We start from the raw sequence: 15,433 nt of genomic DNA, 5'->3' as shown, positions 1-15,433 counted from the left end.
GCCCGGACAACCTTACAATCTAGACCACCTGCCTCTTTAATAAGAGAAAAGACAAAATTAACTATATAAACTAAAAAGATAGCATCTAGTTGGAGCAAGTATAAGCAGCTCATAACGCATATTCCACCTAATCACTTTTTCCAACGATGCTGCAAAGATCAGGAAACTGAAATTGATCTGAACACTGTAATAGTTCGTCCAGTCATAAAGTCAATATCGAATTTGTGAGGCAAATTTGATTTAGAGAGAGACTAAAGGCAGATAAGTAAAATAAAAATATATCATTTTAAAATTTTTCTACCTGTTTGGATTTTTCTTGGGTAAATCATTTGGTACGTTTTTTAATGGTAAATCCTTGCACTTATGTATATATCCAACGAAAGAAAGTTTGTTTTTATAAGTGAGGCATTTCCACCTATTGTACATTATATATAAATAATTCCTCATCGAATAAAATATATTAAAGTATTTTCATATAATAGCAAAGATTGTTAACTTGTTTCATTTGTATGACACGATAACGTATATTTCAAATCAGTATTTCGTGTTCTTTACCTTTTGATTTAGTCACAAATATTTAAAAAGAAAAATTAAAATTTTTTCTTTATCAAGAAATATTTTTTTTGGTAAATACGTGTGCATTTGAAATGCTATTAAAAAATTCAATACATTGTTTTTAAACGGCAAAACCTTGAATTTTTTAGTATATCACTTGTTAAGCACCCGTTTCGTTGATTTTTTATGAGGATACATTATTATAAATTTATTTTTTACAAATATTTAAGGCCAAAAATTGTGTGATCATATAAAAAAAAATACGTAAATAATTTCAGTAAGAATTTGATCGGTAAATGAACTAATTAAACGAAGAGTACAGCCCATTCTCTCATCAAACGAGCAACGAAAAAAGAGCACTTTGCTATCAAACGGTTATCATTCCAGTTTACATCAGGTTCACTATCAAGAGCTCAATTCTAACTAAACTATTACGTTTAACCACTACCTATTCTCTGCGGCAACGTCGCCCATGTTCTCTTGTCCTTGATTCGTTTGCTTGGTTAGACAGGAAGACTCCAGGGAGCTTTGAAGAATGACTCGAGACATACCAAGTCCCCTACTTCATTTTAACCTCCCCTAAAGTTATGTAAATACTTATAATTGACAAAAAGTCTTAATAACCTCCAATGTTAGTATCTCCCGTCGCCACCCCAACACCGGACGCGCTAGCGATTTATTTAATTTTTATTTGCACTTCTAATTTAAGACGACGGTAGCACATCGACGGCGGCGAAGTTTTAAGCCTTAAGGGGTTTGATGAAAATAACAACGAACGCCACTGCCCCATTGTAAAGAGGGCGTATTCCGGAACAACAAAAAAAAAGTGTCCTTTGAGGGCATACGGACAGACCTCGAAAGGGCCACGTCCGGCGCCGCTGATTTACGAATGAAATATTTTGCCTTAGTTAGATTAAATATGTATGTAACAGTTTGAAAATAAAACTCGGAAAGGATAACATTTTTTTTTAAGTCGTTTTATGCTGTCACTTCAAATTGGAATGTTGAAGCAAAAACCTTTATTACATGAATATAGGAATAGACAAAATTATTAATCACAATTTTCTGTATATAAATATTATAGTTGCATATTAAATATATATTTTAAAATCATACACACTAACCAAAACTAACAGACAATTTATTTTCTTCTTGTTTATTTTTCAAACGACTCGCCCTTATAGGATCCGCTTTAATTAATTCAACTAAGTTCAGAAACATCTTCCTCAGGCATCATCCTGCATCAAATTCTTTTTCCTAAATCGGAAATTTCTCAAATTCTCTTTGAGTCGTTTTCCCAACAAGGATTTATTTAAGTCAATTATTTAATTGTTCATCAACAGATTGTTATTATTACTGTATAAGCTGCAAATATATAGTCTTGCCAGAATTGGCATAATAGTTCAGAAAAGTTAAAGCAAACCATCCCCAGAGGTACTTGATCAAACCAGAAGTGTCAGACTGCGTCAAATTCAGCTGAAATTTTCTCTTTTAATAAAAATATAAGTTTCTTCCAAAATAATAGTCTAGGGTCAAAAATTTTAAAATGCACATCTTCAATGATTTTTAAAAGCCACTCAGGATATTGCTACACTTCATTAACATTGACTAAAGCTGCCTCTCGTTGCAGTAAGTTTACTTCTTTTAGATGCTATTGAATTTTTGTTTTGAATTCCTATTTATTTGCTTTTATTGTATCTATAAGAGGAAAACAGAAACTGATCGCACAAATTTAGGTCTACAGTGCTGAAGAACCTTTTGGTAAATCAATAGCCAGCTCTCCAAATATAGTGCAGATAGACGTTGCCAGTTTTGGTTTGGTTTTTTGTTCATTAATCCTCAATAAATTTTTAAGCTCAATTGTTCAATCCGCACAAAATTCACTATATTCCTTTTTATATATCTTAATAAACAATAAAAATGAAGCACTATTCTCATTTTAAGTTCTCTAAAACATAAAAACATGAAATCCCTTACACGGATAAAAAATGAAAAGGCTTGCGTGCTTACTTTAATGCAACTTTTAGGATTGATTAGGATGAACTCTAACGTAAAAAAAAAGATTACAAGACAAAAAAAAAATTCATTCACAACCCTTGTTTTGCGGCGAGTCAAATTTGGACCTAACTCGATTTTTATATCCACTGAATTACAACTGTAAAACTCATTATTTATTATTACTTTCGTTCGCAACACTAATGTACCGCAGTAAAGAAGTACAGAAACCAATTTGCAAAAAATTAAGCACCTTGTCCTGGTTACTAACCGGTAAGTGTACGACGGCTGCCTTTTATATTTCGAGATTTTCTTAAACTAGTCCTGCCATCTGGCGACTAACGTTTTTATAGAGAAGTTTGACATTTTGAGGTTAGCTTTACTCAGTTAGGTTTTGGCGAAAGAGTGATGTTTGTGTTTTTTGTGATCATTTTCGTGCATTATTTTTTTACAGTTTTAGACGTGGACTAACTCAACAACAATACATCGATGAACTTAATTCGACTTTTTGGTTTTCAGACTTTAGTCGTGTGTTTTTTTTAAGGATGAATTTCGTGAAGGTGGTCCAAAATCTGTGGTTGTCCAAAGAAAACATTGATGCAGTGCGGAAACTGATATTGCAGAATCGTCATGTGACTTACCATGAGATTGAGGTATCTTTGGGCATTAGTTGGATCAGCATACATGCAATTTTGCCGCTAAAAAAATGTTCTCGTTGGATTCCACACGATTTGACATCAGCTCAAAAAAAGGCTCGTGTTGATTGGTTGAAGAAAATGCTAATCACGGTGCTTCCAAACACGTCTGTGATATCGTGACGGGCGATAAATCATGGATCTATCCATATGAACCTGATAGTAGGCAGCAGTCGACTGTGTGGATCTTTTAGAAGTACCTTGAAACAAATGGTAGCTTGTTTTTTCAGGAAAACTAGCCACGTTGCAACTATTTCTTTGGTGAAAAGTAAAACAGTCAATTCTGAATGGTACACAACCGTGTGTTTTGCCTAAAGTCTTCGAAGAAATGACGACAATGCCAGCTCTCGCCAATCAGCGTAAACCAAGAACTTTTTGAGCAAAAACGTTGATTTCGTGAGCCATCCTCTATATAGTCCTGATTTAGCACCTAATGACTTCTTTTTATTCCCATACATTAAGAATAAATTACGTGGGCAACGATTTTTGACACCAGAAGGAGCGATTGATGCGTTTAAAAAGCATGTTTTGGAGGTGAACGAATCGATGTGGGAAAAGTGCTTTGATGATTGGTTTTATCGAATGCAAAAGTGTATTGATCATCAGATTGTGAATATTTTGAGAGACAATAAAGTCATATTTGTCGGTATTTTATAGTTTTTTATTACAAATCCCGAAATATAAAAGGTAACCCTCGTATCAGAAGGACGCGACGCGTTTAATTCTGCAACGACGTAAAAAAAAGATTACCAATCAAGTAATTTTCATTCAAAGTGGCAACTTACTGAAAAAGTTCATCTTCGCCACTTATTCACAATGCTCTGCTTTGTGATGAACGAATTCCGACCATCAAACGTTTTTCCCTGCAAGAATATATCGCAGGATCTTATGTTCTGCGTACTTTACACTGAATCCCTAACTCGCCGATAAGACACGAGTGCTTTATTGGCAGTTTAAGGGCAGGCCCTTGTCACCTAGCATCGAAAACACGGATCACGATCTGTGACTAGAATTTCCAAAACGTAGCGAGAGCAAACCCCTGAAAATAAAACAATAATCGCGTTTCATTTCATATGCATTTTGTCTAATTAAGCGCATTGAGACTAAGACCTGAAGATTAAAAGTATGCGATTTTACCAAGGCGATATTCATTTTGTTTATTAAGCACGTTAAGATAATATATCAGAAAAAGCGCAATGAAAGTTGAATAAGGATTCCATGGACCCTAATGTCGAAACTTGTGTTACTAAAAACATTAGACATGCGATAAGATTTCAAACATAATGGACCCCGCGGCATTTCCAGCAAGTGAAACTCGAAACCGGCATCCTTAAACTAACAAGAAGAGAGCCTTGAAACAAATCTCAAAGAAGCCTCACGCCCATTCGAGGGTTAGACCAGGTTTTTGTGGTACAAACAAGTCCAGTGTCCAGTTTTCGTCATTTATCTTTCGCAACTCACTTCGTTGACCTACATTAAAATATCCGCCTTAATGCCGGATATCTTAGTCCCTTTTGCGATATTTAAACGCGTATTACGAGGGCAGCGCCAAAATTTCCCGGCCTTAATATGAAATAAACAAAGTAGAGTAACAATTTTTTATTATTTTTCAATATAAGGGGGATTACTTCAATACACTTATTACGTCTCTTTATTAACAACTCAATCCCTTTAAAAAATATATTCTTTTGGTTTGTCTGCAAAATGACCTAAACAAGCCCCTTTTAACTGAACTTCGCCGTCCACGTAAGTCCTTTTTCAAATATCCAAACAAATAATAGTCGCTGGTGGCCATATCTGTACCATAGGGAGGATGATCTATTTGTTGAAACCCACAGTCTAAAATGGCAGCTTGTGCAACACCAGCAGTATGGACAGGTGCATTATCGTGCATTATCATCAATAGATGCACGCCTCTGATCAGTTTTCCTCGACGTTTTACACGTATGCAGTCTCGCAATTTATGTAATAATGTTGCGTAATATTTCCCACTGACAGTGGTATTAGTTTCTTTAAAATCTATCTAAAGAATTCTTTTACAATCCCAAAAGATCGTGGCCATCACCTTTTTTGTTGACTGGCAGACTCTGAATTTTCTTGGAGGTGTTTCACCCTTACGACGCCACTCCATTGATTCTTTTTTCGATAGAGGGAAATAATAGAGAATCATAGTTTCATCTCCCGTCACAATATTTTGTATTACAGGCTTCGGTTCCGACCCACAGAGTTCCAAAAAAGACCGCGTACACTCGACACGGTGTTGTTTTTGAATAGCCGAAAGGTTTTTAGGAACCCATCTCGCACTAACCTTATGCATACCTAAATGATCATGCAGGATTCGACAAACACTTGTATCAGAAAGCCTAGTAATTTCTGATATTTCCTTGAAGTTTAAACGTCGATCACTCAATACCACCTCTTCCGTTATGACCTCTGGTCGACCAGTTCTTGTATCATCTTCAAGGGACTTCTGCCCCATTCGAAAACGTTTTGCCCATTCTTTCACTACAGAATACGAAGGATAACTTTGGCCGTACACACCATCCAGCCTTTCTTTAATAACTTTAGGCGCTAACCCTTCTTTTGCCAAAAACTTTATGACTGCTCTATACTCAATTTGCGTTATTTGCGACATTTTTTCGGACAAGTCTTGTTTAAAATGCTGTCAATAAAAAATTATTTGACGCAAGACTTCAATTTTTTTTTCGCAGCCTACTAATATATAAATTTCAAAGAAGACAAAGCTTTATCGTGATACTGGAGCTGCATGTATGTCAGGTCGGGAAATTTTGGCGCTAACCTCGTAACATCTTCACAATTTCCAGATTGATGTCCCTCTTTTAAATCTAAAAAATCTAACGGTACTATTTTTGTTGCTTGCTTATTATTATCCTGTCATTAAACACTGACCATACAGCAATACCATTGTCGGTACTCGAGATACTTGTCAATATTTGATATAAACAAGTATTATTTATAATAATATATATAGATAAAATATATAATTTATTTAAAGCCATACAAAATTTGAAATGAATACAATCATTATAGGACAAGAATAGAACATGATAAAATAATATATTATGTTTCAAAATGACATCTTGGCCAGGTATTCTTCAGTGCCTCAACTCAATCATATCATTTGCTTGTACACTAGTAATTCAATTCAATAATATATATGACTTCTAATATGTACTTGGCATTGACAGTTATTCATTAATATAAATGATAAAAAAAAGTACTATTTTAATATATTTTGAAGCAATTTATGACCGTGGGATCAGTTGAACTGTTCTGCTAGGTTTAGCTCTCAACACCTTGAAGCCTTCAAGTTTTATTCGTCTCATTTAGAACGGAATTTATTACAGGTGACGTGGACCCATCAAAGAAATCAGTCAATTAATCTTCTAACCGTCGGTCGAAACGCTTACAGCAAAGACGAACGGATCCATTTAGCTTTCCGTTACCCGAATAACTATCGTTTGCAAATATCCTACGTTACTCGAAGAGACGACGGCATGTACGAATGTCAGGTTGCAACCCATCCGCCGAAAATTAAGAGGATATACCTCAAGATCACTGGTAAGTCCCAAACGCTATTTACAAAAAGTCTCCACGGGAACTATATGCGACCTCCAGGATGTAAATTTTACTGGGACTCTGTACTCCTTGTTTTTGATTCGCAGGGGGGAAGTTTAGTAATCTGAGAAAAGAATTTAAACGAACATGTTTCGAAACTACTGCCATCGTTTAGCCTCGCTCGACTGATTGATGATGTTTCGAAAACAATTTTGGTGGTATGGGCAATATAATACTTATAATGTTACTAAATATAATTATTAGTCTTTGTACACGATAACATTTGCAAAAGGTGCTAGAGAATAATGAAAAAAACCATGAGCCTAGCTCCTGAAAAAGGTCCCTAGTCTCACGGTATTCTCAGCAGATAATTTAAACTTCCTGTACAGGTACAGAGCAAAGGGACATGGAGAAGTGTATGTTTTAATTTACGCTTCTTACGATGGGATAATCTTGAGTGTGCATAGCGTGGTGAAATGCGTAAATATTTGATACATTCATCTACGGATGGTGAGCGACTCAGACTCAGATATATGAGTATATCTATGTATATATTTATGAAATATTCGATTACTCTAAACGGAAAAACTTGATCCTTTTTTTTTATCAAAAGAAATATAATGTTAAAACCAGATCTCTCTCATATTCGATCCTTCAAAGACAAAGTTTCGTTTGAGATACTAAGATCATACCATATGCAGCAAAAAATAATACTGGAGAAACAGGACGAAGAATTTTCAACTAGGCTCAAAGAACATGAAAGAGCGTTAAGATTACGACAAATAATCGTATCAGCAGTTCCGGGACAAAATTATGAAACCGGACACCAACGCTTATTCGATAAAATTCAAATTTTTGCATGTAATCAATTTTTCTACCAAAGAAAATGGCGAGAATCCATAGAAATCTCTAAACCACCAAACAATTTAAACAGTAACTTAGTAAGGTTATAAGGTAACAGTGACGTACTTTACACTTTCTACTTTTGCAGTTAGCTTAGAATATTGCCTTTCTACTTCTTCTAATTGTAATTTTATGACTCGTATTGTATCCGTAAATAAAGAAATTAATCCGATAGATAAGCTGTACTTTAAAAACCTTAGGATTTATTATATTATACTCTTTAACTCTCACAATTTCTTGATATTAAAATCTCTCCGGATCTCCGGTGTGACTTCAACATCTGACGTGAACACAAACGCAGCAAAAATTAATTTTTTCTTTGGTGGCTGCGCGGAATGTCAATTCCAATCGTTAATTAAATTTCCCGATCGTCTATATAACAACGAGAGGAAAAATGGGAGCTATATATGCAGTCCGTATCAAAAAGTGAAATTAAATCAAATAAATCGCTTGTCAATCGCAAAACTGAAAAATGATTTAAGTAAAACTCGTAGCCTATACGGTGAAATTAATTATTTCCCAACACTTGGACCGCTTGTCAGTTATGGAGGAATGCCCGTTTCGATTATTGCTTTGAAAGAGTCTGTTGTTTTTGCACTGGTGCTAATATCTAATAACCTAAGATTCGACCTAAAATCGACTTTCACCATAGTGTCAACGGGATGAAAATGACATTTTATCAAATAAAGTAAGTTTATTAAAAAAAATTGTATTTTTTTTATTTCACCGGTGTGTCTACCACACGAAACTAACTCCAGTGAAAAGTATATACTATACACAATATGCAACACCACTGTCACTTACCTCTATTTGGTCCCCATTACCTCGTAGACTTGGTCAAACAGGTAATAACTTGATGTTAATAGTTGCACTCTTTCGTGAACCAATCCGGACTAGTCTGAAAATAAAAATTTATCATAAATATTGTAGTACAAGGTTGCAAGACATTACTCCTCGTCATCACCTGTGAGAAAGTGAACGTGTTCCTACGCAAACAAGAATAAATTAATTTACTACAAAGCAGCTGTTTGCAAACACGTTTTTTATTGTTTCCAAAATTGAAAATGACGAAGAAAAAGTGGTTTTTGTGTAAAAAAAGGATTTGGTAATTAATTTTAATGAAAAATCTTCTAAACATTGTTCTTTAAAGTTATCATTTCGAGGATTAAGATGATTTAAAAATGCTGAGTTAACCCAAAATTCAACTCAGTTTGACGGTTATCACTCGGCTTGTTATAAAAAATTAGCTGCTTTAAAAAAATTGCAATGAGAATTTTGATGCATTTGTTAAAATCTTTGCTTTCACGAAGTATCTCAGATATTTGAACTGAATCGAAAATTGAAGAAAGTAAATTCAAACTCTGAAACAGAGAGAGATTTTGGTACAGTTTTCGACAAACTAACTGAAAAAATATTTGTGACAACTCAACTCAACAAAATCGAGTAATAAAAAAAAGAAAATGATTACGAATGTTTTCATGAAGAGACGGATACGAGAATGTTTTTTCATGCTTACAAATGTTTTGATAATTTTACTTGGTAACATGCATAAAATTAAAAAGTTTAGCTTGTGACTCCAAGTAAAAAACGGAATGGCAATGATCTTAATTGCATCAATTGCATTTGATGGTCTACCTGCTTTTAATGCATACACTGGTTCCGATTAAACTGCAGCTTTTTATAACAAATAAAAGGTAAGACCTTTCAAGCTATTTTGGACAAACATGCCAAAAATATTTTGCTTCAGCGGACGTTGATCTTCAAGAAATAATTGATGAAATTGAGGAATTCACTGTGGCTATGGGTATTTAAAATTGTAACCAAGTTAACGACCCTTGAACCCTGAAAATTATGGTTTGTTCCTAGATGGGCATTTAAAATAGGTGGTATTTTAGAAATGACAGAAAAAGAAATTGAAGACGATTCTTCTGGATTCAACTTCCGGCGATTCTCCCTTTTCCAGGCCCTCCGCCACGTCTCCCGGCGAACCGCCTGCACAGTGGAGCAGCCGATCTTAAAACCAAATAGAAAATCACAAATGCATTTTGTTTTTTGAAAAAATCCTGATAATTGATTTTTTAAAAGTGTCTCGAAGACATTACCAAATATGAGAACTATTGATATGGGTCGAAAATCACTTGGAGAGTTTGTGTTGCCTTTTTTAAATACTGGAAGCACCCTCGCGACCGTCAATTGCGCGGGAAAAGTTCCACTATCAATACATTTGTTAAATAAAAATGTGAGAGTTGTTACAATCCGGTTGATAATCTCATTCAAAATACTATTATTATCATAATAGTCATACGAACTAGATTTTTTCAATGCAATGACATAGCCTAAAACATCGTCCTCTGCCATCCAGTGAAAGAAGAAAGATGAAGTTATGTTCGGGATTTTATTCAGGCACTCACTCTGTACTTCAAGGTTGACAGTTAAATAGACCAAAATATCAGCAGCAACATTGGTAAAAAATTCATTGGGTGGAAGAGTGCTTGATGGGTCACTTTTTTTATAACAATTTCTTTCATAATCTATAATGTTTCATATATTTCTGGCTTTATTATTAGACCGACTAATATAGTTATCACACGCTTCTTTTTTTGATTTTACGATTATTTTTTTGTAATTGCTGTGAAAAGATTTATAAATAAGTTTATAATCTGGCTTTTTAGTTGTATCAGCAACGGTTTTTATCGCTGCTAACTTATTTCTCATTTGCTTTATGTCGTTATTAAACCAATCCACCTTCTGCTCTGATATTTTTTTAGGGGATTAATCAGTAACTGAAGTTTGTTTATTAAAAGAGAGGCCATTTCTTCAACATCATTTGACAGGTAGAAATTCTCCCATGAAATGTCATTTAAACATTTTTTAATTTTTTCGATTCCTGTTTTCTTCTAGATATTTGTCTAGTAAAAATTTCAAATGAAATTGAATAGTGAAGGTAGATCTTAATTCCGATTCTCTACTATAGATATCCGGTATTTTATGTTCCTCGCTACTACCATGTTTAAGATATGCGAATTTTGCTTTCAGCGCTAATATACCGGAGGGCATGTATCGAATATTCGCCGAATAATTCAATATATGCGCAGAATATTCGACTTAAGATATTTCCGGGATTATTCAACGTTAATTGACATAGTTGAGGTGCACGCGCACATTTCTCAAATAAAAATAACATTCACTTGAAACTTTATATTTCTCACGTGCTTCTAGTTGGATCGTGTTATCGACCGCTTTATCTCATATACGCGCAGAATAAAAGAATAAAACTTGATTAGAATACAAATTCGAAAAAGGGAATGCAAATACACTCTCCGCGCTACTCCACGGCCAAATTAGAAATTAAAAAGCATGATACGTACGACAGCTTATATTGTACGTGGGACTTTTGGAAAAGAAAAAAGAGATACTGCGTCGCTATTTTTTTTTAGCAAGAAAATATCTACAATATTTACGAAATGTGCTCTCAAATTATTATCATTCCGTCGACTTAATTAACGCTAGAACTTAATCGTAACTAATTAAAATTAAAATGGTAACAGGGTTATAAACAACTCGACATTGCTGTAAACGTTATGCGGTGCGTGAAAATTAACGCTTCCTATTAATTAAAACATTATGTTCCAAAATAACGATATTAGAGATATTATCGAAGCATTAAATGAATCTTCGTGCAATTTTACGTTTGAAACAATTACAAACTCCAAAACGCCGGGATGTTTTATTCATAGATTTCCTAAGGAAAATAAATGCATTTTTAAAGTATTTGAGTCAAGGTTTCCGGAAAATGCAGTTTCTGCATTAGTTTCTAAAAATATTTTATATTCTAAAAGACGCCATTTAAATTTCAGGCCTTTCAAATGGTAATGAATATTCTGCTGGTGAAACAATTTTACTTTAAAACTCGAGTCAGATAGAAAAATATCTGAAGCGAATAATAAGTTTTGCTTGCCTTATAGCAAGGGTTGTCAAAAATTACGGTAATGGAGATTTAAATTCAACTGGAAACGAAAAATTGCATTAAAAGTAACAAACATACCTCGAACATTGCATCGAAATTAATACATCAAACCCCCTTTTTGGCAAGCGAATTTTGTGCGAAAAACACGCTTATTAATCATTTCAGTACAACGCCCTCAAATTGAAAATTCTCCAGGGTGTACAATGAATTCGAAGTCATTAAATTTTCATTAGCAAAAGAATTAATTGTCTTCGTTTAATGTCAAAGCCGTACTTCATTTATTTCTGATATTCAAACTCCATGTTTAATATCTAAAACAGGCAAATATTGCATACCACGTACAAGAATTGAACGTTTACCAATTTTGAAACAATTTCAATAACGTGCAGGATATGGGCAAAAATTAACATTAAATGACAAATCACAGAGCCAGTGGCGTCTCGTATTAAAAGAAAGCAAGGCGTAATTCAAACAATCACAAGTCCGGCTAATATAAATTTTTACATTTTTTGAAAAAAAAAAGAAGTGAATTATAACAAAAATTATAATACATAAAACTTATTTCTGAGTTATATAGTTTTGGTTAGTTTCGCTTAATAAATCTGCGTCTAAAAATGTTGGGCTTTGCAAAACTTTTTTTTATAATTTCCAAAATGGATATCAAATTTAGACCATAAATGGCGTTTGGTCATAAAAGTTTTGTGCTTGTTGATTTGCCCCCCACATTTTTTTGGTATATTTTTAATATTTGGGCAATTTTTTAAAAAAATTTATATAAAAAGTTGATAGTAAAAATAAATGCTTTTGGAACCTTTTGAGGTTTTGCCAGGTAATTCTAACCGAATCAATAAATAATTTTCAGTAATTTTCATGATATTTCATTTTCGACGAAACACTAAAATATTGTAAATTATTTTGAGTTGTATGCAATTTTTATGACCAAATATTTGTGGTTTAAATATACTTTAGGTGTCTAAAAATAACAAAAAAAAAAATAGGTGTTCCTTTTGAAGCTTTTTTTACTGAAAAGACATTAACTTAATTATTGATTCAGGATTAAACAAAAGAAACGAATCTCTGCAGAATGGCGTGTGTACGTGTGTGTATGTAATCCAGTATAAATTGTGATTACACCAGAATCGAATATGTCTATTGGTTATTCCATTAAGAACGCAATTCTATCTATGAAGATATTATTTAGGAAAAATATGATATAGTCGGTACGATTTGTGATGGCACAGTGGGAAAGAAAATGCTCATCTTGCTTTCATTTATACTTCAACAGATGTTATTCCTCCCGAAATGTCTATGTGATCCATGCAAGACAGCAGTCACTAATGATCACGATTGTATGACTTAGGAGTAAGAGAATCATTTTGGCATTTATTAATTTAACTAGTAGGCCCATATTCAGAGATTGATTCATATATTTTCTATGTAATAATAGATCAGCGTGTTCCTTAATGATAGGCGAATATTTAAGTAGATGAATCTACATGGCATTATGATAATTTGTTAAATAAACTATTGTCCATGCAATAAAAATTACAATACCAAAAAAATCGGAAAATTTAAAAAAAAATATAATTCCGTATAAAATTAAAATTTCTGAAGAGGAAATGTACAAGTAAACCATATTTAATTTGTATTTACGATAAGACAGTGCCAAAATTGCAACCGCTGCTACCAGAAAATGATCCATCGTCTACATTAATAACCAGTGATGGTACCGTTACATCGAGTGTATTCTCTTTTTCCTCGTATTCTTTTAGTATATTTTCTGTGTGTTATAAAACTGATCCAATTTTCTTTGGTAACTCTCTGGAGAGGTGCCTTCCAAACAGATACTACTGCAGTATCGCCGTGTTTTGCCTCACTTCACATCTTCTCTCTTGGTTTTTTGGTCGACTATGCCATCACAAATTATATCGACTTATCGACATTTAGAAAGGTGAAATGATTGAAAATCTAGGGAAATTATGCCAAAGGATATTTTTTTTTATTAGAAGTATTTATTAAACCTCTTTATATCATTGTCACACATCCACACTTCTCACAAAATAAAATGGTCCTTCTTGTTCTTTGTGATCACATTCTGGTCAGAAATTCGTCAGTTCTCAGATATCACTTTATTTGTTTAAAATAGGAACCGTACATCTTTCATTCAAAACTCCGAATGTCCTGTTTCGTCTAGATACAAATTCTGTCGTTTGGATTCCCGTGCCTTTTAGTATTTATCTCACAATGACAAAGTGATATGTTTTGCTCCTATATCTTCCACGACAGAATTCAAAAAATGATGTTTGGACAAATTTGCTATAACTGGGAGTCAATTATTTCTGATTTTCTTCCAGCTAACTGAAGTATTATCAACTACTACTAAAGAACTTCAAAACAATTCTCCAAGTCGACTTAAATGTTAAATACATACGATAATGAGTCCCAGAACTAGATTGTTGCAAAAAAAATGGATCAGTTTAAGTCTTTAACATGTGTTTCTAGCTCCAGTTTTAAAAATTGTGGACGAATCGGGAAGAAGAGTTTTCGAGCGATACTACAGAGCGGGAAGCACTTTGCTTCTAACATGTTCAGTGAGCAGCATCGGTTTTTCAGAAAATGGACAACCCGATCGTGACATAATCTCCTGGAAACATGGCGATCGAGTTCTCCATGTGGGCAGCAGGTGAGAACGAGAACGTATTATTTTTTTACGTAATCAACGCTTAATTTGTTAATTCGTTTAAATTTGATTTAGGAAAAAACTGTGACGTCGCGTGATCGCTGAAAAATATTCCGCTGCCATTGCAATTGAGGCAAATATTTTTCGGAATTTATGTGGACATTATGATCAGGTCGCATCGATAAAAACGTTTACATTTTAGTTGCAAACAAAACTGGACGTGCCATTTCAAATTAAAATGGAAGCGGAAACGTTTGTTTTTATTTATTTGTCGTGTTTACCGTGCAAGATACAGGCCATAAAACGTTTCATATTTTTATTTCGACGAAATAAAATAAAGCGCAACGAAAAGGAATGTACGTTCGAGTACCAATTTCTTTCGAAAGTATTTCGATAAGTGTTTCGATAGATTTCAATAGGTTTTGAAAAGTCAGAAAGAGTGCAATCATAATATTTCTCGAGACGCTTAGATTTAAGGGTCCACTTTGCCAGTTTTCTTGAAATTTTAATTAGTTACTTCGTTTTTTGAGGGCGTAACCAGAACAACATTGGGGTGAAGGCAAATTGGGAGGATTATAACTTTTTCCCAATAGCATTAATTATTAATCTGGGCCAAATTTAGAAGAGCTTCGAAATCAAATCAATCGGGGAGGGGGAATTTAATCGATTGCAAACATTTTAAAATAGGTTTTTCCTTTGATCACGGACACCATAAACTTGAATGAATGAAATGAATTCCAAAGGAATAAGTATATTTGAGAATTTTTCGAACTTAAAGTGTAAGGGCGTAGAAAAAAGTGTGTGTGTTCAAAAACAAACTACCAAAAAATTAAAAAAATAATATTTTAAAAATATATTTATGTTCAAATAATAATAAATTGATTTTGAGTCATTAGCAGCGCAACATGAGCATTGATCAATTTCTAATTTCGGATTACAAAAACCATTTCAAGGTTTTAAATCAACTATATAACTTTCAAATAGGTTCCTCTCTATTTTATATTTAGAGCTGGCTAATGTAAATATTTGTACATTTGTAAAAAATAAATAAATAAATAT

General features: G+C 33.5%; 1 protein-coding gene across 1 annotated transcript in view; it reads left to right on the top strand.

The window, feature by feature from the left end:
• The window catches only part of LOC132695758 (zwei Ig domain protein zig-8-like), a 222,017-nt gene that overhangs the window by 192,305 nt on the left and 14,279 nt on the right, over nt 1–15,433 (top strand). The window contains exons 5-6 of the mRNA XM_060660214.1: nt 6,614–6,827; nt 14,197–14,377. Of these exons, the coding sequence (XP_060516197.1) occupies nt 6,614–6,827; nt 14,197–14,377 (395 nt within the window). The remainder of the gene's footprint in view (nt 1–6,613; nt 6,828–14,196; nt 14,378–15,433) is intronic.

The sequence above is a fragment of the Cylas formicarius genome, unplaced genomic scaffold, assembly GCF_029955315.1.
Source record: "Cylas formicarius isolate icCylForm1 unplaced genomic scaffold, icCylForm1.1 PGA_scaffold_12__32_contigs__length_19106922, whole genome shotgun sequence".
Lineage (NCBI taxonomy): Eukaryota > Metazoa > Arthropoda > Insecta > Coleoptera > Brentidae > Cylas > Cylas formicarius.
The sequence above is the reverse complement of the archived record's forward strand: the minus strand, read 5'-3'. Positions and strand labels throughout refer to the sequence as shown.